General features: G+C 53.4%; 2 protein-coding genes across 3 annotated transcripts; one reads left to right on the forward strand and one right to left on the reverse strand.

The window, feature by feature from the left end:
* Nucleotides 1–3,408: 3,408 nt before the first annotated feature.
* On the reverse strand, nucleotides 3,409–15,750 carry TMEM127 (transmembrane protein 127). 2 transcript variants are annotated; one of them, XM_040267586.1, is made up of 4 exons: nucleotides 15,610–15,750; nucleotides 14,869–15,182; nucleotides 6,522–6,686; nucleotides 3,409–5,835 (listed from the first exon to the last, which is right to left on the reverse strand). In XM_040267586.1, the coding sequence occupies exons 2-4, from the start codon at nucleotides 15,110–15,112 to the stop codon at nucleotides 5,528–5,530; spliced, it is 717 nt and encodes a 238-aa protein (XP_040123520.1). In that variant the 5' UTR covers nucleotides 15,113–15,182; nucleotides 15,610–15,750; the 3' UTR covers nucleotides 3,409–5,527. The 2 variants fall into 2 exon arrangements, with proteins under 2 accessions (XP_040123520.1, XP_040123519.1); XM_040267585.1 differs by having other exon boundaries at nucleotides 14,869–15,186.
* A 111-nt stretch (nucleotides 15,751–15,861) lies between these two features.
* Nucleotides 15,862–22,815, forward strand: CIAO1 (cytosolic iron-sulfur assembly component 1). Its single transcript, XM_040267583.1, has 7 exons — nucleotides 15,862–16,216; nucleotides 17,135–17,283; nucleotides 17,736–17,847; nucleotides 17,957–18,045; nucleotides 18,290–18,491; nucleotides 19,579–19,666; nucleotides 20,476–22,815. Exons 1-7 carry the CDS (start codon nucleotides 16,078–16,080, stop codon nucleotides 20,714–20,716), a joined length of 1,020 nt encoding a protein of 339 aa, XP_040123517.1. The 5' UTR covers nucleotides 15,862–16,077; the 3' UTR covers nucleotides 20,717–22,815.
* The last annotated feature ends 228 nt before the right edge of the window (nucleotides 22,816–23,043 follow it).

Consider the following 23,043-nt stretch of genomic DNA (forward strand, 5'->3'; position numbering starts at 1 on the left):
AAACTGAGTCCCAGAAGGCAGTGCTGACTGTGCAACCCCAAGGACTATAGCCCACCAGGCTGTCCATGGACTTCTCCAGGACCAGGATACTGGTGTGGGTTGCCTTTCCCGCCTCCAGGGGATCTTCCTGACCTAGGGATCAAACCCCAGGTCTCTGGCACTGCAAACAGATTCTTAAACTGTCTGAGCCACCAGGGAAACCCTTTTAAGGTCCCACACCTTTTTTTTTTTTTTAATTGACTACAAGATGTGGCATGTGGGTCTCAGTTCCCTGACCAGGGATGGAACCTGCGCCCCCTGCAGTAGAAGGCAAAGACTTAACCACTGGACTGCCGAGGAAGTCCCAAAGGTCACACATCTCGTTGGTAACTATCTCCTCACATGTTGCAGATTGTTATTGCATCCTTTTGTCTCGAGCTGTTTATTTTTCTCCCAGTTTTTCATCCATCTAGGATGCTTGCCTTGACACTCTCCAATTTCTCATCAGCTTTCTGAAGTACGTAGGTCCCAGGTTAGGGGATGGAAACCCACCATACAGACACGCGTTGAACATGTGTCAAAGAAGGCATCATTCCTTCAGAATGGCATTTCAGGACCTCTGAGTTATTCATGCAGAAATGCACGCAACCTGGTGGCGCATGGTGTCAGCACCCTGCCTGTGCCCTGGAGCCTGCTCCCTCCCCATCCCACTGGGGTGGGACTGGGGTGAGGTAGGCGGTTCCCCCAAACAGCACGCAGACTGTGTGTGTCTTCAGGGGTGCCAGGCACTACTCAAGCAGAGCACTGAGCTCAAAGTAGACAAGAACAAAGTTGGGAAAGTCAGAAGCCAGGTGGACCCAGGAATGGAGCTGAAAGAAAAGGGCAGAGCATCAGAGAGAAGGAAAAGTTAACTTCCTGAGAACAGAGCCAGGGTGATCCAGGCCGTGTGCCTGTTTGAGTGGGCCAGCCTGATTTCAAGGCTCAGCCCTGTTCGAAGATGGGACACACAGAACTTCTGCAAGAGAGCAGAGCTGGCCGGTGGCCACATGTCGCAGTGTCCCAGTCAGGAGGGCTGGGGGCCAGGGGGCGGGGGCGATTCCAGGCATTTCATCTCCATTGTGTAGGCCGGTGCCAGCAAGGGTCTCTTCACTGGTGTAGGCCTCATACATGCCAACCAACACTGTGGTGTCACTGCTGAACCCAAGATCTCAAATGTCACCATCCCCATCTGACCATAGGATAGAGCTCCAAACCCTCAGCCACACTGGAGGGGAAGGGCCATGATCTCAGTTGGGCAAGAGAGACTCATCCTGGTCTTTAAACACGAGGTTAGTGTGCACCTGCGGCTGCCACCTTCACTGTCGTTGGAGGGAGACTGCCTGAGCATGGAGCAAAGGCATGGAGAGCAATCACACCTCCACATCACTGTCTGAGTCAGCTCGCCACCAGCCCTGCTGGCTTAGATGGTAAAGAACCTGCCTGCAGTGCAGGAGACCCAGGTTCAATCCCTGGGTCGGGAAGATCCCCTGGAGAAGGAAATGGCAACCCACTCCAGTACTCTTGTCTGGAGGATCCCTGGCAGACTACAGTCTATGGGGTGGCAGAGAGTCGGACACAACTGAGCAACTCACACACACACAGTCACCAGCCACCTAGTCATCCAGCCAAGTCACCTTTCAGTTATGGAACCAACAAATTCCATTTAATTACGATGGCTCTGTTAAGGGTTTGGTATCTCGCAACCATGTTCTGCCAATAAGGTTAACATTCCAGACCCACACAGGCTGGGTCCAGCCACTAACCAACCCCCTCGGTGGCCATCTCAGAATACCAGCTCGCTGTTCCCTAAAAGCCCTGTCCCTCTCCACTGACTACCTCGTTGTCTCAGGAAAGCCCACCCATTCCTCAAGGACCATGTTAAGTGTCTCTGTCTCTATAAGCACTTCCGTCTCAAGGCTGAGCCTACAGTCTCAAGGGGCATCCAGTGCCCCTTGCCAGGTTTCTGCCTTCCTGACAGCTGGGTAGGAGGGCCTTGGTGGGGACAGAAGCTTGTGACCCATTTAGTGGCTGAGACCCCTGTGGGCAAGATGTCAGCTGAAAAGACTTCCTAGTTAAGTGAACTGCTCTCCCACAAGATGCAGCAGCCTCGTCCTCTTGTCCCCAACGTCCTCTCCCTGCTGCCCTTCACCTCACACACACAGCCTTCTAGCTGTGATGGGTCAGCAGGAACTGGGGCTCCTGTGTTCCCTACCCCGCGGGCCCTGCCTTTCAGGGTCCCGGCCTCCACATGCTCTCAGATTCTCCCACTTGCCAGGCTGACCCTCCTTCAGCCGCTAGTCATTCAGATAATCCCTCTTTTCTCTTCACAAAATCCTTCCAGGGCATCCACTGCTCCTGGCCCCTTCAACAGGCCCCCATGCCTTTCTGGCCTCTTCTCTCGCCACATCCGGGCCGCCAGTTGCTCCTCGGTGCTTTCCCTCGGCAGCAGTCCCCCCACCCCACTTCCAACACCCCCTCACACGAAGCTGCCTCGTCCAGCCTCCCCTCTGGGCCGGCACTTCCCCAGCTGTCCATTAGTCACTTACTTCTGTCTTTCCACGGACGAGTCCATCTCCTAAACTAAGAATGTAAAATCCTTGGTGAACGGCCTCTGAATGTCATCACATTTCACTCACGGAGACTAAACAGTGCTTTTTATGCAAAGCACCTTTCATTAAGTGTCTGAAATGAAATGAGAGAAGAACACATTCCCAGCTCCTGAGAGACATGTGTACCCTCCCCAGTAATAATAATAATGATAAAAGGCCAAGTGGGCTGCTCCTTCCAGGGAGCCCTGAGCTCTGTCACTGTGATGCACACTGGGGCCTGGGTGCCAGCTGACACTGTGTGAATGCATAAAGGGAACGTGGGGAACCGTCAGGGATCATTTCCGTGGCTTCTAAAGAACGTGCATCTTCTTCTGCAAGTCCTGGCCCTGAAGTCTGTGCACACAAGGGCTGGACTTCTGAAGCCATGCTCCTCTGCAGCTCATGGGATATAGAGGGAAGAGCTCAGGGTCTGGAGTCAAGACCTGGGGGGAGGCATCCTTGGTTCCCAGCCTTGGAACCTCGGGGTGGAAGTTGTCAGGGTTAGAGGACTGTTTAGGTGCGGACACCTCGCACAGAGCAAGCAGGTTCCAGTTCCCTCTAACCTTTTAAACGCTATGGCACACTTCCTCAATTTGTTTGTGTGTATGTGTGTGTGTGTGTGGCCATGCCCCAGAGGATCTTAGTCTCCTGACCAGGGATTGAACTTGTGCCAGCTGCAGTGGAAGCATGGAGTCCCAATCACTGGACCGCCAGGGAACTCCCTTCTTTAGTTTCTCCTGCTTCTCCAGCAGGCAGGGAGCAAACCAAATTGGGGAAACTGGGACAGAAAAATGACAGGGAGCCATTGGCAACTGCATTCTTATTCGTGGTTTCTGGCTTCTTTGTTTTGTTTTGCTTTTTTATTTTTTTTTTCTAGGAAAAAAAAAAAAAAAGAACACAACCAGGGGCGTTTATATGACGACTATCAGTGTCAGGAGGGCAAGGGAAAAGAGAAAGAAAGGCTAGAGGCTTGGGGAGCGAATAAAAACTGGGATCTGAACCACGCGGAATGGCTCACAGGGTCCTGGGTGTGGCTCCTCGTGAGGTGACCGGTCACTTCGGCGTGCGTGTTCAGCGCCCGGTCTCCTGTCTGCCAGCTCAGACCCCCAGGGTCAGAGAGAGCTGTCCGCGCCCTGGAAATCTTCCAAAGACAAACTCACACGTTACAGCAAGATGAGACTGATTTGAGCTGCATGGCTGTGCTCAGGTATCACACATTCTTGCCTGAGAAGAGTCCAGAAGAGTCACCATGGGACACTTTGGCATCACACTGAGCCCCAGGAGGCCGCTCACTCAGGCACAGGCACGGCTTTCACCGCCCACACGAACATCTGTCCAGACCCCCTTGGGCAGTCTGGCCACGGAAGGACAGGGGGCATGACAGTCCCTTCGAGCCACAGGTCAACAATGGCGTCCGTTCTCCAGTCTTACTCTATGGCCTGTGAAGGACACGAAGATCTGTTTGCTTTTCTGCTCAACCCTGGACACTGATTCCCAAGAAGCGTGGCCATCTGGATCCGCACCAAAGTACTCAGATTTCTCCCACTTGATGCCCCAGGTCTCAGGGCAGAAAACTCAGCTGATCCAGGGCCATGTGTGGCAAACAGGACAGCCGGTGACGGCCGGGCAAGAAAGAGCTGGTAGCGCACTGTGAGACCAGAGTACATTCAAGAAGGGGAGAGGGGTGTGCAGCAAGCCGCCGCCCCAAGTCACAGTCCAGGGGACCTGCTGAGCCTGAAGGACACAGGCAGGTCTGCTTGTCTTGACCAGGCAGCTCCAACGCCTCACAGGGCAGGGGTCCCCTGGTTGTGGTTCCTGTGTGGAGGGCGGTGGGCTTCCTGCCCTGCTGCAGCCCCTGTTTCTACCCGGAGGCCAGGTTATGTCTCAGCGCTGCAGTTCTGAGGAGCACCATGCTGGCCAGCCAGCCAGGCCACAGTCCTCAGCCCGGCGCCGGGCAACGATGCAGCTCTGGGTCCCACAGGAAGGCCCCCAGGAGCCACGGTCACTGGGAGGTGGGGGGGGACGGAGGAGGGCTGCATTCTGCCAGGAGAGATTCGGGGAGCAATGGCCAGGGACTGGAAGGGACAGCAGCCCCAAACACTGCAGGGCCAGAAGGAATGGGGTCAACACACAACGTTCTCGTCACTAGTTTAAAAAGAGAGCATTGGTGGTGCTGCTTGGCTGTTTTTCCCTTTTAAAACCACTCACATTTTAAGAGGTGATGGGGCTGGGGAGATGCGGCCCTCATCACTCTGGTCCTTTCTGGGCCTCAGAAGACCCATTGTCCCCTCCGGGTCTCGGGGCACCAGCCAGGGATGGGGCGGGGCGGGCACGTGCTCTGCTTCCTGGAGGCCACCCCTTCTTCCCGCAAAAACAGGACCCATGTGACGGGCAGTCCAAAGACTAAAGTGCAGAGAAATCCACAGAGCGGGCGGCCCTGTGCTGGGTTTTCCCAGAAGGGGCAGGAGAGGGGCTCGGTCCAGAGTTACCGCTGGGGGACATATGGGGACAGCTATGAGGCGAGCCTGCGGGGCACGGTCCCCTTTCCCTTGGGCTCCAGGGATGCTTCTTCCATCAGGGACTGTCCACTGTCAACAGCACCCCAGGGAAAATCTCAGCCTCAGAGATCAGGCCCACAAAGGGGGAAACGTGTATGACCGTCCCTGGTTGGTAATGACTAGTGACCGTGGAGGGAGAGGCAGGTTCAAGAGGGAAAAGAGTGTGTTATCTAAAGTCAGTGAACCCCAGGTTTCGAGAGCGGGGATCCAGGAACAGCCCTAAAGTAGAGCCTCTCCTGGGGAAGGTTGGTGGCGGTGGTCAGGATCCTACCAGTGAGACCTGCTGGGAAAAGGAGCACCTCTGGGTGGGGGCAGCACTGTCGAGTGGGGAGGGCGGCCCAGGACCAAAGCCCAGGGTGGGCACTAGGGTGTATAGGCCGGGGGCGGCTGGAACTGGTTGATGACCTCGTACTCTGCCGGGTAGGGCTCGTTCTCCTCCATCTCCGAGAGCAGCTCCAGCGCTTGCTCCTCCTCCTCTGTGGGGTAGTGGCGCAGGAGATTGGCCGCTGTGGCCAGGATGGAGGCCCCGCCAGCGCCAGCCACCAGGTAGAAGCTAACAGCAAAGGTGACGTAAACCTGGGACCCGTGGTACTTCTTATGTTGCTGCTGCTGGGCCAAGATGAGTTCGGAAGCCCAGTAAGAGAAGCCGATGACTGTGGCACACTGCAGGACTAGGGGGACAAAGGGAAAAGAGGGTTAGCAGGCACCCCGCAGCCTGGATGCTTGAGGAACCAGCTGCAGCCTTCCCACCCAAACCCAATTCTCAGAGAACCTGTCAGGCCCCACACCCTGTGCCGGGGAGCTTGTATGGCCAGGGTGGGGGACAGAGGCCTGACCCTGCCCAGGCCAGTTAGATTCTCTCTGTCTAAAGAATTTGGAATTGGGCTGCTAGCCCTGCTGGAGGTCATTGGATGCCTAAGAGGAATAGGTATCCGGAGTCAGTACTAACCCAAGTCAAATCAACACAGCAGCCCCGTCATGAGGGACGAGAGAAGCCTTTTACCAGCAGAGCAGCCTGGTCTACAGGAATGGGGAGGAGAGGGAGTCTGAGACCATGCGTTCCAGGGAGACACAGTGTTTCCTCTCTGGCTCCTTCTGGGCCCCATGAGCCAGCCAAGCTTCAGACCCCATTCTTGGAGAACGATGACAGTTCTTAGAAGTTCTAACAACATTTGCTCCCTCCAGCTCAGCCGAGTGGGTCTGCCCTGCCGCCCCAGTGCTCTGTGAAAGGCCAGAGCTGGAACGAGCAAGAGGAACTGTCTGAGTGTGGAAAGCCCTCGGTCCCCACTTGCGACTCCGGACAGGATGCCCCGGCCCCGTGGCAGTCACTCCCGCACTGGGAGTGGCCTGGGCTTACCCGTGAGGATGTGGGCGAAAGCATAGCGACGGGTGATTTTCAGGGCGGGATGCTTGGGCCCGAAGACATCCAGAAGGAACGCAGAGAGGCTGCACAGGATGCCCAGAAAGCAGAAGGCAGCAATGACCCGCAGGAGCAGGATTGTCTGGGGATTCATGCAGAAGTCTGCCGGGGAAGAACCAAATCCTCAGGGCTCCCAGGAGCACCCTGGGGCAGAAAGTCCCCACCTGGGAGGAGTTCTCCCCACACCACAGTCCAGGAGAGTTAGGAGAGGACCCAGGGGGTCTGCAGAGGAGGGGGAGGACCCTCTATTAGCAGACAGGACCTCTGGGTCGCTGCTCCCACGAGCCTCAAGTCCTTCCCCCCCCCGCATCAGGACTAGTCCAAGTGCAGCACCCCACTTCAGTGGAGAGTGGACCCTTGAGCAATACGAGGGTCCACTCATATGTGGATTGTTTCTCAAGAGTACTATACGATCAGAGTTGGTTAAATCTGAGATGTGGAATCACAGATCCAGAGGCCAACTATAAATTACATAAATCATACACGATTTTCAACTGCTGGGAGGGTCACCATCCCTAACCCCACTGTTGTTCAAGGGTTAACTGTACTTGCCACGCTCTTCTAATCATCTTTAAAGACCCTGAGAATTAATGTGACACATTAACCCATTCTGCTAAAGCGTGCTTCCAGCTGGCAGGAGAAGCCCCTTGACTTCGGAGCTGAGACAGCCAAAGGGACGGGGCCAGAGTCCCATTTGAGTCCATTCTCTGTCCAGTCACTCATTCGTCCCCCTTTCCACTCAGAAAGACACTGAGGGGACTTCCCTGTCTGTCTAGCAGTTAAGACTCTGTGCTTTCACTGCAGGGGGCATGGGTTTGATCCCTAGTTAGGGAACTAAGATCCCACATGGCACACAGTGTGGCCAAAACAAGTAAATAAATAAAAAGAAGCTGAAGCAGTTTAGAGAACCAAAGAATTACAAGCGAGAACTAAATACGCGGGGAAAGCTGGTAGACTGGACCTCCTTATTTATTTTTGCTCCTCCTCAAATCCTACTAAAACAAAACAAATCTTTTTAAGACCTAGACCTGCACAAAGAGAGGAAGGGCAAAACAGAATTCTGCAAACTGGGAAGTAAAGGGCCTCGGAACTAGAATGGACTTGACACAAGAGATAAGCTGAAATATAACCCAGAAATGGGACAAGCTAAGAAGCAATCAGATTTATACCACAAAGGCATGAAAGGTTCAGAAACTGACAGCACCAAATACCTTCTAAAATGAGGGCAAAGCCTTTGGGGGCTGCTCGCTCTAGCAAAAACGAGGGAAGGGACCAAGAGAAAGGAAGAAGCTTAAACAGGAGACCCAACATTCAAAGAGTAAGGAGTCCCCAGGGTCCTGGTGAGAGACCCCAGGATGACAGCCGCACACCAAACACAGCGAGCAACCTACATGTTCTTCCGGGGCTGTAATGTCGTTCTTGCTTGCTTTAGAATTTTATTCCATCTAGACTGCACTGTCAGCTCCCTTTGATATCTACGCAACTCGCCATAGTTCTAGAGACACACACAGGATAAAGGCTGATCCACAAAGAAACCATCTTAAGCTTTGATAAAAAGGAGAAAATGGGCCTTAACTTCCCCTATTCAGCCACCAGCAAGCTCTTCTTTCATTTAGACCTTGGATCACCAAAATGGATTTGGAAAAGTTTGAAAAGGGCTGATGAGATTTACACTGTCCACTCCTTTCCTGAGTTTGGATCTCAGGCCAACAGGCTGTGGGATGGTGGTTATCCCTCTCAGGTGCACAGAGAAACAGCAGAGTGCTGGCTGAGAGCATGTGCCCAAGCTGCAGAGGATCCGAGCTCTTGGTCTGGAGCAGGGCCTGGGAATCTGAAATGCCACAAGCGGCACAGGCAGCTTGAGCCTTACACTCCAAGAAACACTGGATCCAAAGGAAGAGTCCAAAAGCTGGGGAGGGCACCTGAGCTCAGTCAAGCTGCCTTGAGTCACCAGCCATTGACTAGCCTCATGGGGTCACCTGGACTGAGGCCTGGCCTCCCACACGGAAAAACCAGACCAGATACCCAGGGGCCCTGGGCCTTTGTGACAGCGCATACTTCTGCCTTGGGCACAAAATTCGCCAGGCAGATGTTGGCTGAGCCCACATGACTCATATGCCTTGATCTGGCTTCAGGTCACCTGCCAAGCTGCCCTCAGAGCTATCTGTCACTCTCATGTCAGCTGACCATCTGTTTGGAGCCCACTCATCCAGCCTGGGTGATCGCCTGCTGCCAGGAGGCTGCCTGTGCCTAAGCTCTGCCAGCAACAAGGTCCAGCCTTCATTTAATCTGGCCCTGAGGGCCTGAAGGAGTCTAGAAGCCCACAGGGCCTCTCTGAAACAAAAGCTCCCAGAGACAAGCTGTGTCCTCACTACACTGTGAATGTTGCTAAAAGCTCTATGCCACAGTTCTGGGGGTCCACGTAGCACACGGCAGGGACCCAGCAGGACGCAAGTATTCTTCTAGTGCCTCCAAGAATAACTTCTGAGCAGCAGGGTGGAAGGGTTTACATCACACTCTGCTCTGCAGCAGGCTAAGTTCAGATTCCTCCCACATTACTCAACATGGCCAGGCCCTCTGAGCGATGCTTTAATTGTGGTACTCGGTTTTAATTTAACAACTAGTTTTAACTGAAAAATGGAACACTCAAGGCTTCAGAGATCCTTTCTTTAGTGGCATAGTGACTACAGGATGTCCATAGTATTAGCATCCTTTTACAACGTCCAGGATCCTTTACACACGTCCGGGGTCTTACATTTCAGAATATCCTTATTTCAGTCACAAGGAAGACTTCCACAGATGTTCAGCTGCCCCTCCCAAGAGATAAACATCTTTGGGCCAAACCTGTTGGGTGTGATCTAAGCTTCAGCAACCATCAGAGCCTGGTTCTTTTTTTTTTTTTTTTAATTAAAAAAATACATATACTGTGTAATTTTATTTACTTATTTTTGGTTGCTCTGGGTCTTCGTTGCCAGGTGTGGGCTTTTCTCTGCTTGCAGCGAGCAGGGACCACTGGCTGTGGCGCCTGGGCTTTTCTCATCGCGGTGCCTTCTTGTGATGCAGAGCCTAAGGCCTTGGGCTTCAGCAGCTGCAGCTCCCGGGCTCTAGCGCACAGGCTCAGTAGTTGTGGCGCATGGCAGGTGGGATCTTCCCGGATCAGGGATCAGGTGGATTCTTTTCCACTGGGCCATCAGGGAAGGCCAGAGTCTTGACTCTTAAAAGCAGAAGGCAGGGGACTTCCTTGGTGGCCCAGTGGCTAAGACTTCGAGCTCCCACCACCGGGGGCCTGGGTTCAATTCCTGGTCAGGGAACTAGATCCCACATGCCACGACTTAAAAGACTCGCATGCTGCAACTAAGACCTGGTGCAGCCAAATAAAGAGATATTAAAAAAAAAAAAAGCAGAAGGCATATAAACGGCACCCAGTCTCAGTCCCACCACAGGTTATGCATCACCCCGAGCAAGTTGCCCTTCACATCTGCCTGCTCACCTGTCAATGGAAGCAATGACACTTGCCCCATCTGCACAGGGGCCCTTGAGGGCACCCAAACCCCAAAGTGCCAAGAAGGAGCAGCCCCACTCCCTCTGTGCTGGGTGGCCACAGCAGTGTCTTCCTTGGCTGCCTTTCCTCCCAACACCAAGAACTGCCCCATCCACGCACATCAGCCAGTGGGGTCTAGAGGACCAGCACCACGGGGGTGATGACATGGTCCAGAGAAGGGGCTTTGCACCCACAGTTCAAATAGGTTTTGTTTTCACCTGACTGCCTTATGCCTTTCCGCACTCCAAAGTTCTGAGCAAACCTTCCGGGTCGAGGGGGAAAGCCAAATGGGAATTTCCCTTGGAGTAATGCTGACAGATATCCCAGAACCCTGCCCCCCGACCCCGGTGTGCTCTCATCAGAGGGTCTCAGAGCACACAGCAGAGACAGGCAGCGTTACCCCAGCCCTGCTTAGAACCCTGCTCAGGCTCTCCTGGGGTCGGGATCTCAATGTCCCTTTCTCTCCTCCCCTGCAGTGAATATCTGCTTTGTTGAGAGGGCTGCCTAAGAGAAGCGCGTCCTCAAATGCTGTGTGTATGTCATTTTATTTGCGGAGAGAAATGGCAGGTGGAGCTGATTTAAGTCCCACCAGCGCTGCAGCCACTAGGCCCTGGTCCGACCGGACGCACCCTGTGCCCCAGTTGCGCTGGGGCCTGTTTGCTTCGGCAGCCATGGCTCGCCTGTCCCCTCCAGTGACTGGGGAAGAAGGCAGCTGCTGTGCAATAGGATCCCACAGACCTGACTTTCCCAAGGTCACTGGTGAGTCGCTGGGCTGGATGTGTTTGGAAAGCCCCTGCTCTTCCTGTCTACCTGCCCATGGCTCTCATCCCCTCCTGACCCAGAGAGGCAGCAGGCAGGAAGCTTCTAGTGGCTTCTCGCCAGTTCCCTTCTGTTCCTTCTCCTATTTCCCCCTCACTGGAGTCCTTGAGTCAGTCCTTCCAGCATTCATCCACCCACTTTATACAGCTGCACCCTACTCCTGACTTTTTAGCTTCCAGACAAGACTTCTGACACAAGACTCCAAGAGGGCCCTCCAGTGCCAGGCTGGGTCGTCCCACAGATCCCAAGGATCCTGGCCAAAGCTGCCTGCAAGGACACACCCCTACAGGATCTGGAAATGCCAGCTGCATTGGTCACCACCCTTCAGACACGCCAGCCCTTCCCAGAAGGCCCTTGACCTTCCCATGGCTTGCTGTCAATCGTGATTCCCTCGACTTCACATCCTACACTCCCTTATTCTCCAGAGATGCTTCCTGAGCCTGTGGTCCCTGCTGCCGCCTTGCTAGGCGCACTTGAGGGGCAGAGAGGGGTTGAGGCTCAGAAGGAATGGCTATCTGGGCTCGCCTGCTGGGGGCCACCAGAGGCCTGGGCACGTCTCTGACCCCCTGGCCCAGGCTGAAGAGATGTGTGAGAAGGGGGCAGCCCTGGGGAGCAGAGGAATTCCCAACAGGATCTTTTGAGCCGCGGCTTTTCTAAAAGCCTTCAAGGCTCTGGGAATGAGAAAGGATGATGGGCTTTAACTCAGCCTAGCAATGAGAGGGGAAGAGGAATAAAAAACGTAGTTTTGCTGGGCTTGTAAGGAAAAACTCAGCCAGAATGGGGAAGTAAGAGGCCTGGGACAGCTCGGATGGAGGACCAGTCTAGTGTGCACTGAGGCGCAGTGGTGAGGGTGGAGTCCGTGCCACTCGGAGCAGCTGGGTGCCCCTTAGCAAGAGACCAGCCTGGGCCCAAGACCTGCGAGTGTGTGTGCGTATGGCGGGGGGGATGACAGTTACCTACCAAATAAAGAAGTCGTTTAGGTGACACTACAGCCAGGCATGAAGGGTGCTTAGCGCGATGCCCGGTACTCAGGCAAAGGGCCAAGAAACGGGAAGGCATCATGCCAAAGCCTGTTGGCCCGCTCCACTCCCCATCACCTGCAGAGATCTGGCAGGGTCTGCCCTCCCTCTGGAAGCACCTACAGGCACGAGGCCTGTACCCCACAGCTCTGCCCTCTCCTGAGATGGGGAATAGCCAGGTTTCCACACCAGGATATCTGCTAGACCCCGAGGCTTGGCACAGCCCTACAGAGTAGCAAATGACTGAAGGCCCAGCAGGCACCCAAAAGCCAACTGGTACAGAGAAGAAGGGGGCTTCCCTGGTGGACCAGAAGGTAAAGACTCCACTTGCAATGCAGGAGACCTGGGTTCAATCCCTGGGTTGGGAAGATCCCCTGGAGAAGGAAATGGCAACCCACTCCAGGATTCTTGCCTGGAGAATCCCAGGGACGGAGGAGCCTGGTGGGCTATAGTCCATGGGGTCGCAAAGAGTCAGACAGGACTTAGCAACTAAGCATGCAAAAGAAGAAGAAGAGAAGCGATCAGGGACCTTCAGATTCTTTACCACCTTCTGTGGCAGCTCACGAGGTAGCACTGTCAACTTCGTTATAGGACACCAAGCGCTCCCAGCTTGCAATGGCCGAGGAGACCAAGGACCACCAGGCTGAAACCATTCGTGGGCTGAGACCCCTAAACACATGGACAGGCAGGCACCATGTAAAGGTGAAGGCGGCCTGCCTTATAAGAGACAAAATCCAGCTTGGATAATTTCTCAGAAAAGGTAGATACGTGTGTGAACAAAGGAGAACAGAACCAAGAATTTATTTTTGATGTGCCTTTGACAAGGATGTGGGCCAAAGTGGGATAAGCCATCGTGAGGTCGTTCCTTATGACAGCTGGAGTAAAGCAAACATAAACGAGACGGCATCACTTTATACTGGTGCCAAAAGTGAGGTGCACTCAACTCTGCCGTTCCCTGCTGTGTGCCCCTGCAGAGATCATTTCACTTCTCCGAGACACAGTTTCCTGGACCTTTGGAATGAAGACATGGAATCAGATGGGCCCCTCCCTCCATTGCAGGAATTTTACAAGCCTTCCTAGGAATGATCTGAAATAAGAGCGGCATCATGAATTCTCCTTCAGCTTGGGGGCTTTCCAGGAAGCTAGAGGTAAAGAGTCCGCCTGCCACTGGAGAAGACGCAGGAGATTCGGGTTCGATCCCTGGGTCGGGAAGATTCCCTAGAGAAGGAAATGGCAACCCACCCCAGTGTTCTTGAGGAGCCTGGCAGGCTACAGTCTGTGGGGTTACAAAGCATAGGACACAGCTGAGCATGCGCGTACACTCCCGTGCTTACGACACCAAGCACTTGAAATACTGACCACCAAGGGGATCAGCTACCAAGGTCTGGATGAAGCCATGCAAAGTGGCAGCTGTGCCTCAAAGAAGGCAAGTTCTGGGGAACATGCTAACAGAAAAGTCACCCTGACTCGACTCAAGCTTGATGGGCTTTTTGCCACAGAGAAAGCTGCATAGCACGTGGTCTCCATCCAGTGGGTAAGTGTTAGTGTTAGTTGCTAAGTCGTGTCTCTCTGAGACCCCAGGAACTGTAGCCTGTGAGGCTTCTCTGTCCATGGTATTTCCCAGGCAGGAATACTGGAGCGGGCTGCCCTTTCCCTCTCCAGGGGATCTTCCCCATCCAGGAATCGAACCGGGGTCTCCTGGATTGCAGGTGGATTCTTTACCATCTGAGCCACCAGGGAAGCCCACAGGTCTTAGTGAGCCAACACAGTGAAAGTTATCATCACGGTGATATCTGGAAACAAACCAGAAGCCCCCATCCTGTTCTCTATAAAACCATCCGAAAGCTTTGAAAACTCAAGAGAGATGCAGACCAGCAAGAGAACTCTCAGAGAAAGATAACATTAGGCCACAGGACAGGGTTTTTCAGCCTCGACCTACACAAGTGGTATATGATCCAAGGCGCTCAAAGAGAACTTGACCTTTTCACCAAACCCCAGGCAACGTGAATCCTTAAAGAGACAATGGGGCAACACACATCTGGAATGAATTACAGCCAGGAGTGGCACACGGAGAAAACCTTCAGGAATGGTTCACAAGGCCTTGGGGGTAATGAACTCTGCTGTTAATCAGGGCTGTTTGCAATCCACTGACCATTTTCCCTGTAAAAACCAGGCAGTGCAATACTGCCCCCACACCACACAGCCTGTACCTTCATCACCAGAGAGAAGGGCTGGGAAGGATGGGCTACAGGCCTCCCCTGCATCCAGTAAAGATGATGGTCTGGTTCCCCTTTCTTCTGCTTCCATGCCCGGGAAGCACCATAATGAACAAAGCAACCTTACCTCATTCCCTCACACTTGTGAGGGTTCCACGGGCCAAATTCCTATTGTTTTACTGAGGGTGGCAATGGAACTGACTTCTGGTTATTGAAAATACTGTAGACTCCCTTTTTCTCTAACAACAATCCAAAGACTGCAGAACTCACAAACATCTTTTAAAATCTGGCCATATTTTAAAGTTCCTTTTTCTCAAGCTGACCACCCCACCCCCCGACAAAAAAAAAAAAGTCTTCCTGTATCTCGGGCTCCTTAGAAGGAGACAGGTAATTGTGATGCCTAGCACCCTTATCTTCTCTCTGATATACAGCGCCCTTCCCCCAGCAGAAGCCGAAAATAGCAGTCCAGATTACCATGGCGTTGAAGAGTGGGTGCTTGGCTGAATAACATCAGAATTTATAAGGGGCCGGACCCCAAGCAGAGCCACCTGGTGGGCAAGAACATCAGGCAGCAATGGGCTGTTTCCTTCAACCAGGTGCCTACCCCAGGCTATCTCAGCTCCAGTCCGCACCCTGCCAAGGAGGCCCGGGCGCCCAGAAAGAAGAGGGCTGGCGCGCAGCGCCCTCACCTTTCAGCAGGTCCGGGTGCACGTAGCCTAGGACGTCGGAGACCCCCAGCTCTTGGCGGGAACAGGTGCCACCGTGGATGTGCAGCCAGGCAGGCTCGGCGAGCGCGGTGCACAGCGCAGTGATGGACAGGGCACCCGGCAGGGCCGAGGCCAGACTACGCTCCGGCTGCTTGGGCAGAGCGCTGCCTCCCGGGCTCCTCCGCCGGCGCCCGCCGGGCAGCCCTGCGCCTCCGGGGGCGTACATGTCCGGGGCCGCCCGCCGTCGCTCCGCGGTCGCTGCTGGTAGCCGCCGACCTCCGCGGGGCGCACAGAGCCTGCCTATCCGGGGGAAGGAAAGCAACGTACTGGGTTCGTAGCAGGTGAGGCTGGAGGAAGGCGGTCAGGGCCGACCCCAGGGGATGGGGGTGGGACCAAGGGCCGAGCAGAGACTGGAGAGCTGCAGAGGTTCGGGGGGCGGGGACGGGGTCCCCGGAGTGGAGCTGCGGAGGTGCGGGACGAAGACCCGGAGAGGGCTGGGGGCCCGCTGGACCTCGGCAGAATACAGTAGGGAGAGGGGCTCGGGTGGAGGTATCCGTTACTGGTGGAAGAAAGAGCCGGACTCGGGGTCCTGGCCAGAAGGTGCCCAGGGGCGGAGGACCAAGCTGGGCCGCAAGGATCGGGGAACCAGGATCTGGCAACGGCGCTCTGCGGTGCGATCTCTGCCCAGATAGGACCCACCCCTCAGCGACTTCTGATCCTCACCAGTCAGCAGGCTTCAGTGCCGGTATGGCGTCGCTCCGTCCCGGTCACGGGCTCCTCAGTTACCCCGACCCGAGCGATCTCAGGGCCCAAACCCGCAACGCCCGGACAGACCCCGGCCCGATCCACTTCCGGCTTCCTCCACCTCTGACCCCGCCTCCTCCGGCTCCCCGCCCCGTTCCCGGCGCGCGACACAGCCCGGGCGCGCCGCCGGCTCCCTGCGCAAGGCCTCGTGGGACCGGTAGTTCCAGGCCGTGCCGCGATGCTTTTCGTTGGAGGTGGGGCCGCGGTTCGGGGAGTGGGGTGGGGAAAGGACGACTACAACTCCCAGAAGGCAGCGCAGCCGAAGCAGCGGGCGCTTCGTTTCCAGGGTGGACCCTGGCAGTCGGGCGCAAGGGGGTTTGCTCTGTGAGAACCGCAGTCGGAGCGGCTGGCTCTGCTCATTTTTGTCCCCTCCTGCGCCGGGCAGCCATGAAGGACTCGCTGGTGCTGCTTAGCCGTATCCTGGCGCACCCGGACTCCCGCTGCTGGTTCCTGGCCTGGAACCCCGCGGGAACCTTGCTGGCCTCGTGCGGTGGCGACCGCAGCGTCCGAATCTGGGGCAGGGAGGGTAAGCCCCGATCCGGCTGCACGACCCCTGCAGCCAAGGGGTCTCCTTGCGCTTGATGTGGGTGCCAGTCTCGGGGAGTACGCAGCCTGCGGGGCAGGCAGACCCTGGACGAGGGTCACGGGCCGAGGGAGAGGATGGAGGGGTTCTCTTCGAGTTGAACCTTAGCCACTTTGAGAATGGGTTTTCCGGTGAAGGAGTCAGCAACTACTAGAAGCTAAAATGTCAATAGTGAGTGAAGTGAAGTCGCTCAGTCGTGTCCGACTCTTTGCGACCCCATGGACTGTAGCCTACCAGGCTCCTCTGTCCGTGGGATTTTCCAGGCAATAGTACTGGAGTGGATTGCCATTTCCTTCTCCAATAGAGAGAGTCAATAGAGAGACTAAACTGTTAGGAAAATTGTGATAGTTGCTGAGGCAGGAAAATGAGAAGAGAAGGAAGAAAGTAGGCTTCAAAATAATTTGCAACAGTTGAAGAAGTTTAAATTTTATCCCAAGGGCATTTACCAGGTGGCGACTGCCAACACAAGAGAGGCCAGTTGGGTCAGGAAGATCCCTTGAAGGCCGGAATGGCTACCCACTCCAGTATTCTTGCCTGCAAAATGCCATGGACAGAGGAGCCTGGCAGGCTATGGTCCATGGGGTTGCGAAGAGTGAGAGGTGACTGAAGTAACTTAGGGCGGTCGCGCGTGCACACACACACACACACACACATGCATGTAGGTGCTCTTAACAATTTTAAATCAGGAGGGTGATTCCTCAGATTTGTTTCGGAAGGATGCCTCCAGCTTTCTGTAACTTTACTGAGCTTCACCCCCCAAACTGGCTCTGATGCTGGACCCTCTTACCCAATGGCATGGCTAGTGCTTCAGTACATTCTTGTGGACCCAGCTCCAGAACCTGACCTGTCCTCTGTTTTTAGGTGACAGCTGGGTCTGCAAATCTGTCCTTTGTGAAGGCCACCAGCGCACCGTGCGGAAGGTGGCCTGGTCTCCATGTGGAAATTACCTGGCCTCGGCCAGCTTTGATGCCACCACTTGCATTTGGAAGAAGAATGAAGATGACTTTGAGGTAAATAGATGGGACCAGGATTGTTGCCTGTTTGATCCCTAGGGCTGGTTTAGGAACTTTTTTATTCTAGTATCTATTTTATTTTTGGCTGTGCTGAGTCTCCGCTGCTTTGCGTGGGATCTCTCCAGTTGTGGCAAGTGGGGGCTACTCTTTGTTGTGGTGCATGGACTTCTTGTGGTGGCTTCTCTTGTTTTGGAATAAAGGCTGGAGAGCTCTTGGGCTTCAGTAGTTGTGGTGGACAGGCTTAGTTGCTCCAGGGCATGTGGAGTCTTCCTGGGGACCAGTGTTGGAACCTGTGTGCATTGCACTGTCAGGCTGATTCTTAACCACTGGACCACCAGGGATGTTCCTGGTTTAGGAACCTGAGCCAGCCTGGGTCAGTGGGACTGGACTTGGAAGGACCACAGGGGTCTTAGCTGGCACTGATTCCTGTCCCCCTTCACTGTTCGCAGTGTGTAACCACTCTGGAGGGCCATGAAAATGAGGTCAAATCAGTGGCCTGGGCTCCATCTGGCAACCTCCTTGCCACCTGCAGCCGAGACAAGAGTGTGTGGGTCTGGGAAGGTGAGTCCATATCCCTCCAGGTGCACTGGAGAGCTTGCCACCCAATCTCCGCGCCCCACCCTGTGTCCCTGACGGTCAGCTTGTGTGCCCCTTCTTTTCTTCTCCACAGTCGATGAAGAGGATGAGTACGAATGTGTCAGTGTGCTCAACTCCCACACACAGGATGTCAAGCATGTGGTTTGGCACCCGAGCCAGGAGGTAAGAGCCGGGTATCTTGGGGGGAAGTAATGTGATGTGGAGGGTTGTACCCAGCCGCCTTCTGCTCTTCAGCCTCAACCTGGCTTTCCCAGGAATCTCTGTCTGTGACCAGAAGATGTCAGTGAGTCCGTTTATAAAGGCACATCCCTGGGACTGTCCTGTCCTGGGAGGGAGAAGTCTTGGAACCGAAGACACTCCCGGGCCCTACACACACATACTGTGCTGTCCTTGGCCTCCCCCACAGCTGCTGGCCTCCGCCAGCTATGACGACACAGTGAAGCTCTACCGGGAGGAAGAGGATGACTGGGTGTGCTGCGCCACCCTCGAAGGCCACGAGTCCACCGTGTGGAGCTTGGCCTTTGACCCCAGTGGCCAGCGCCTGGCGTCTTGCAGTGACGACCGCACCGTGCGCATCTGGCGCCAGTATCTTCCAGGCAATGAGCAAGGTGAGGGCCCAGCCTAGGAGCTGAAGACCCATCTCTGCTGAGGGGCTGAGACACATGGATGAGTCACAGAAAGCTGGGTCCTTCATAAATGTGCCATGGGAGGGCTCCAGGGAGAGTGCTGGAAGAGTCCAGGGAGGCTCTGGGGAAGGGGGGCCGTTTCATCCAGACTGAAAGGAATGTGTAGCATTTTAACATAAGAAGAGACTTCTGTGACTTCCGCTGGTTAAGACTCCATGCTTCCAATGCAGGGGGCACTGGTTTGATCCCTGGTCAGGGAACTAAGTTCCCAGACATAGCCACAAAAGAAAAAAAGGAAATTCTAGATGCAAAGAGGACCACATGAGCAAAGGCATTGAAAGTAGAGACAGCCTAGGTTTACACCAGGAACAGGGATTTTCTTAGGGTAGATGGAGCATAGGGCATAAGGAGTTTGGAGAGAAATAAGGTAGGTTGGGCTGGGTAGCTGATGTTGTTTAGTCACTAAGTCGTGTCCGACTCTTCGCAACTCAATGAACTGTAGCACGTGAGAATTCCCTGTCCTTCACCATCTCCCAGAGCTTGCTGAAACTCATGTCCATTGAGTCGGTGATGCCATCCAGCCATCTCATCCTCTGTCGTCCCCTTCTCCTCCTGCCCTCAGTCTTTCCCAGCGTCAGGGTCTTTTCCAGCAAGTCAGTTCTTCGCATCAGGTGGCCAAAATACTGGAGTTTCACCTTCGGCGTCAGTCTTTCCAATGACCATTCAGGGTTGATTTCCTTTAGGATTGACTGGTTAGATCTCCTTGCTATCCAAAGGACTCTCAAGAGTCTTCTCCAAAAAGGCAGGATAAGTTGTCAGACATAGTCTGTAGCAAAAAGGATTTTGAGGAGCAGGACGTCTCCTTCTCAGAATCCTGCTGTGAAAATGCCACTCTGGTTGCAGTGTCTAAGGCAGATCAGGGCGGATGGGGACAGAGGAGTGAGCATGAGGCCTCAGATGTGCGGATGGGGGAGGGCACGTTAGGGTCTCCTCTGCGGTAGGGCAGGTTCTCCGCTGAGGTGCCCAGGGCATGGCTACGCCCAAGGCTCAAGAGAAGTCTGTCACACAGGGGTGGCCTGCAGCGGCTCCGAGGCCAGCTGGAAGTGTGTCTGCACCTTGTCAGGCTTCCACTCCAGGACCATTTATGACGTCGCCTGGTAAGACCTCCACCCTGCCCAACCATTCTAGAGATTTTCGAGAAGTCAGGGCGCTCTGTCACCTTTGGGAATACATGGGGATATAGAGCAGCCACCCTCATGTCATCAGATCAGGCTAGACTGTCTCCATGCTGGTTTAGCACTGGCTGGCCCAGGGTTCACAGGAGCAGGGGACAGACTTAGACCCAGGCTGAGGGTAGCTCCATAGCATCCACAGCATCGAACCATGCAGAAATATGTATTCTTGAAACTGTGGTTTCATGGCTGGGGTTTTACGGTTTGGTAACACAGCTTCTACCTTAGGGAGTCTAGGAAAGCCATACCGTTCACATAGGAAAGTTGGTCAGAGGGCAGATCTCACCCTGAGAATCTGTCCTCAGGAAATAACCCTAAATAACTGAAAAAGTTGACGTGCCTCTAAGTTTTACTTATACTATCAAACATTTGGAAATAGCAAAAATGGACTCAAGTAAAAGTATGGTAAAATTAAGTGACCTGTTGTATCAGTTTAAAAAAACGGTCAGGAACACTTCACGTCAGGGCAACTGCTTGTGCCAAGTGAGAAAAGTACAGTTCAGTTCTATGTAGGTTTTTAGGTTAATGACATGGAAAGAAACCTAGATGGCAGCACTTGAAGCTTGGGGTGATGTTTGCAGCTACATGTTTGTTAGAGGGGCTCTAGGCTAAGAGACTTGCAGCTGCGTCCGCGAGTTTGGGACTAGAACCAGCCCCTCGCCCCTGACTTGCCAGGTGGGGAGGGAGGAGCCACCTGCACGCTCACAGATGCATCTGTTCCCCCCACCCCCCAGGTGTCAGCTGACAGGGGCCCTGGCTACCGCCTGTGGGGATGATGCCATCCGAGTATTTGAGGAGGATCCCGGCTCAGACCCGCAGCAGCCCACCTTCTCCCTGACAGCCCACGTGCCTCAGGCCCACTCCCAGGATGTCAACTGCGTGGCCTGGAACCCCAAGGAACAGGGGCTTCTGGCCTCCTGCAGTGACGATGGAGAGTTGGCCTTCTGGAAGTATCAGCCATCTGAAGGCATCTGAGCCACTTTGGCTTTGGACAGAATTGTGCTTCCCCAGAAAATGTCCTCAGACTTCCCCAGCCCCCGAGAGGACCAGGAGGAGCATCCTTGACCTTCCTTTATTTGGGCCTCCTGCATTCAGACTTGGGGAGAGGCTCAGGGCCACCGGACCTCACTCTTCCCCCTCCTTTGAACGGAGCCCCCTGTAAAGAGCTGCACAACACCTGTGTGTTGCACTTCAGATTCGGCTTTAGGGTTGTGCTCAATTCGAGAGCAGAGGTTAAGTGTACTATTTATAATCATCATATCTTTATGTAGGAGGGATGTAGCTCAGCCCTTTCTGAGACTATAAGCTTTATACAAATAATCCGAGTCCCAAGTCCTATTTTATGTTATAGGGACATTCACAATTTAAAAGAATTTCATGGTGATTCCTTCTCTGAAGTAGGCCCTGTCTTCCCATTTTCTGGGTAAATCCTTGAATTTAAGACATGCAATCAATACTGAAATTAATTCCGTAATATAAGTTTGTTAGAATAAGAGACCCCTGTGCTTTCCCGTAGAAACCCTTGCATACCTCTGTGCCAGGTGCTGTGATGACGGCGGGGGAGTGCTGAGAAATAAATGGAGAGAATGTGAGCCCTAGCAGGGAGTTACTGTTGGCCACAGGTCAGACATTCTTAGTGGGGGTGAAAATTGGGTCTTCGGTGAGGGGCAGAAAAATCCTAAAGGGACAGTATGTGCCCTCTGAAGAACCACAGTACATAAATACTCTGTGGTCTGTCATGTTAGATTTCCATAGTGGGGGTGAGTGGTAAGCAGCAGCCCCTTAGGGAAATAAGGCTGAAAAGAGGTAGAGAAACATGGGCACAGGCCGGCAGCGCTGGGGTCTCAGGCTGTCCTCGGACAGGCACGGCCAGATGGGTTTGACTTGACCATTCTCAAGGCCATGGCCTTCAGTTCATTTTTATACCACAGAAATCATGACCTTAGATTCTGAAGACAGCTGGGGCAGTATCTAGAGCTGTGGTTCTCAAGATGTGCCTGCCAGTCATTGGACTTTACCCTAGAGTGCTTCAGGGCAGGTAGAGAGGTCAGCACCTCCGGAGCAAGGGAATGGCACCAGATACTGCAGTCAGGTCTCCATGCCTTGCACTCAGTGAAAATACTGCCAACTCCACTGAGAAATATCCTCAATAGAACCAATACAAATAAATTGTATTAGATCTCCACCCTTGAGCATACAGCATTCTGTTGGAAGCAGGCGTGCAGCAGCCGTGCTGCAGAGGTGAGGCTGTCCTGAGGAAAAGCAGTTGTGCAGTTGTGTGCTCCATCAGCCGTGTCCATGGCGTAACCATTTCTACTTGGAAGAACTAGCAAACTGTAGTGTTTAGACTTGGCTATTTGGGAGACATTTTCTGGGAAATGAACGGAATGAGCCTATTACTTCAAAGGAAACTGATCATGTTGCCAATGATAAAACAAGCTTTCCAGCAAAAATTCAAATTTGTGAAAACTCATATTGACATCAGGAGCTTGACATCTTCTCAATGCTTAGGCTTTTCTGAGGGGATTGGTGGTGATAGGAATACATGATTTATGATGAAGTGTATTAACATTTGAAAGATTTGCATAATTTAGTGAATGAGCATTTTCCAAATGACTAAGGCATGTTACAAAGACACTCATGGGCAAGACTCATTAAAAGTGTAAGAGAGACAAGTGGGTTTTAATGCAAGTGTTGCTCTTGATAAGTATGCTCATTGATAAGGTTTCGTATCGACATGACCTTTAAGAAACTACCACCTGTGTAGTGATGTAGTATCTCATAGCCCCTATTATCTGAGAAGCCTATTTAGAAGCTTCTTCCAACTTCCTACCTGTGTGAAGTCAGCTTTACATCAGTTCACACAACAGGTTTTGGAAACAGCTGTGAGAATCCAACTGTCTTATTAAGCTGGACATGAAAGAGATTTACAAAAATGTAAAATGCTGTTCTTCTCCCTGAATTTGTTTTCAAAGTTGTTCTTCATAAAATGTTAACATAATTAACTTACTGTTATTTTAAAATGTGTTTACTCTAGTAAATAAACATCAGTGACTATAACCCAAATGATAAAAGCTGTTTGGAGTTCATTTTTGTAGCGTAGAGGGGTCCTAAGACTAGAAAATTGCCAACCTAGGGAAATTACCCATCAGAATCATCTTCCAGTTTTATGCACATTTATTCCTAAAAAGAGGCTTTTCAGGTGGCTCAGTGGTAAAGAATACACCGGCCAATGCAGGAATTGTGGGTTTGATCCCTGGGTTGAGGGAGGAAATGGCTGCTGCTGCTGCTTCAATCATGTC

This window comes from Oryx dammah, unplaced genomic scaffold, assembly GCF_014754425.2.
Source record: "Oryx dammah isolate SB20612 unplaced genomic scaffold, SCBI_Odam_1.1 HiC_scaffold_25, whole genome shotgun sequence".
Taxonomy (NCBI): Eukaryota; Metazoa; Chordata; class Mammalia; order Artiodactyla; family Bovidae; genus Oryx; species Oryx dammah.

Bases quoted from the DNA above. Each gene is read 5' to 3' on its own strand.
- TMEM127 (XM_040267586.1), bottom strand. From the start codon at position 15,112: ATGTACGCCCCCGGAGGCGCAGGGCTGCCCGGCGGGCGCCGGCGGAGG. The intron at 6,687-14,868 runs GTGAGGGCGCTG...CTTCCCCGGCAG, and splicing joins GCACCCGGACCTGCTGAAAG to ACTTCTGCATGAATCCCCAG. The intron at 5,836-6,521 runs GTAAGCCCAGGC...TTGTCCCCCTAG, and splicing joins TTTCGCCCACATCCTCACGG to TCCTGCAGTGTGCCACAGTC.
- CIAO1 (XM_040267583.1), top strand. From the start codon at position 16,078: ATGAAGGACTCGCTGGTGCTGCTTAGCCGTATCCTGGCGCACCCGGAC. The intron at 16,217-17,134 runs GTAAGCCCCGAT...CTCTGTTTTTAG, and splicing joins CCGAATCTGGGGCAGGGAGG to GTGACAGCTGGGTCTGCAAA. The intron at 18,492-19,578 runs GTGAGGGCCCAG...TCTGTCACACAG, and splicing joins TCTTCCAGGCAATGAGCAAG to GGGTGGCCTGCAGCGGCTCC.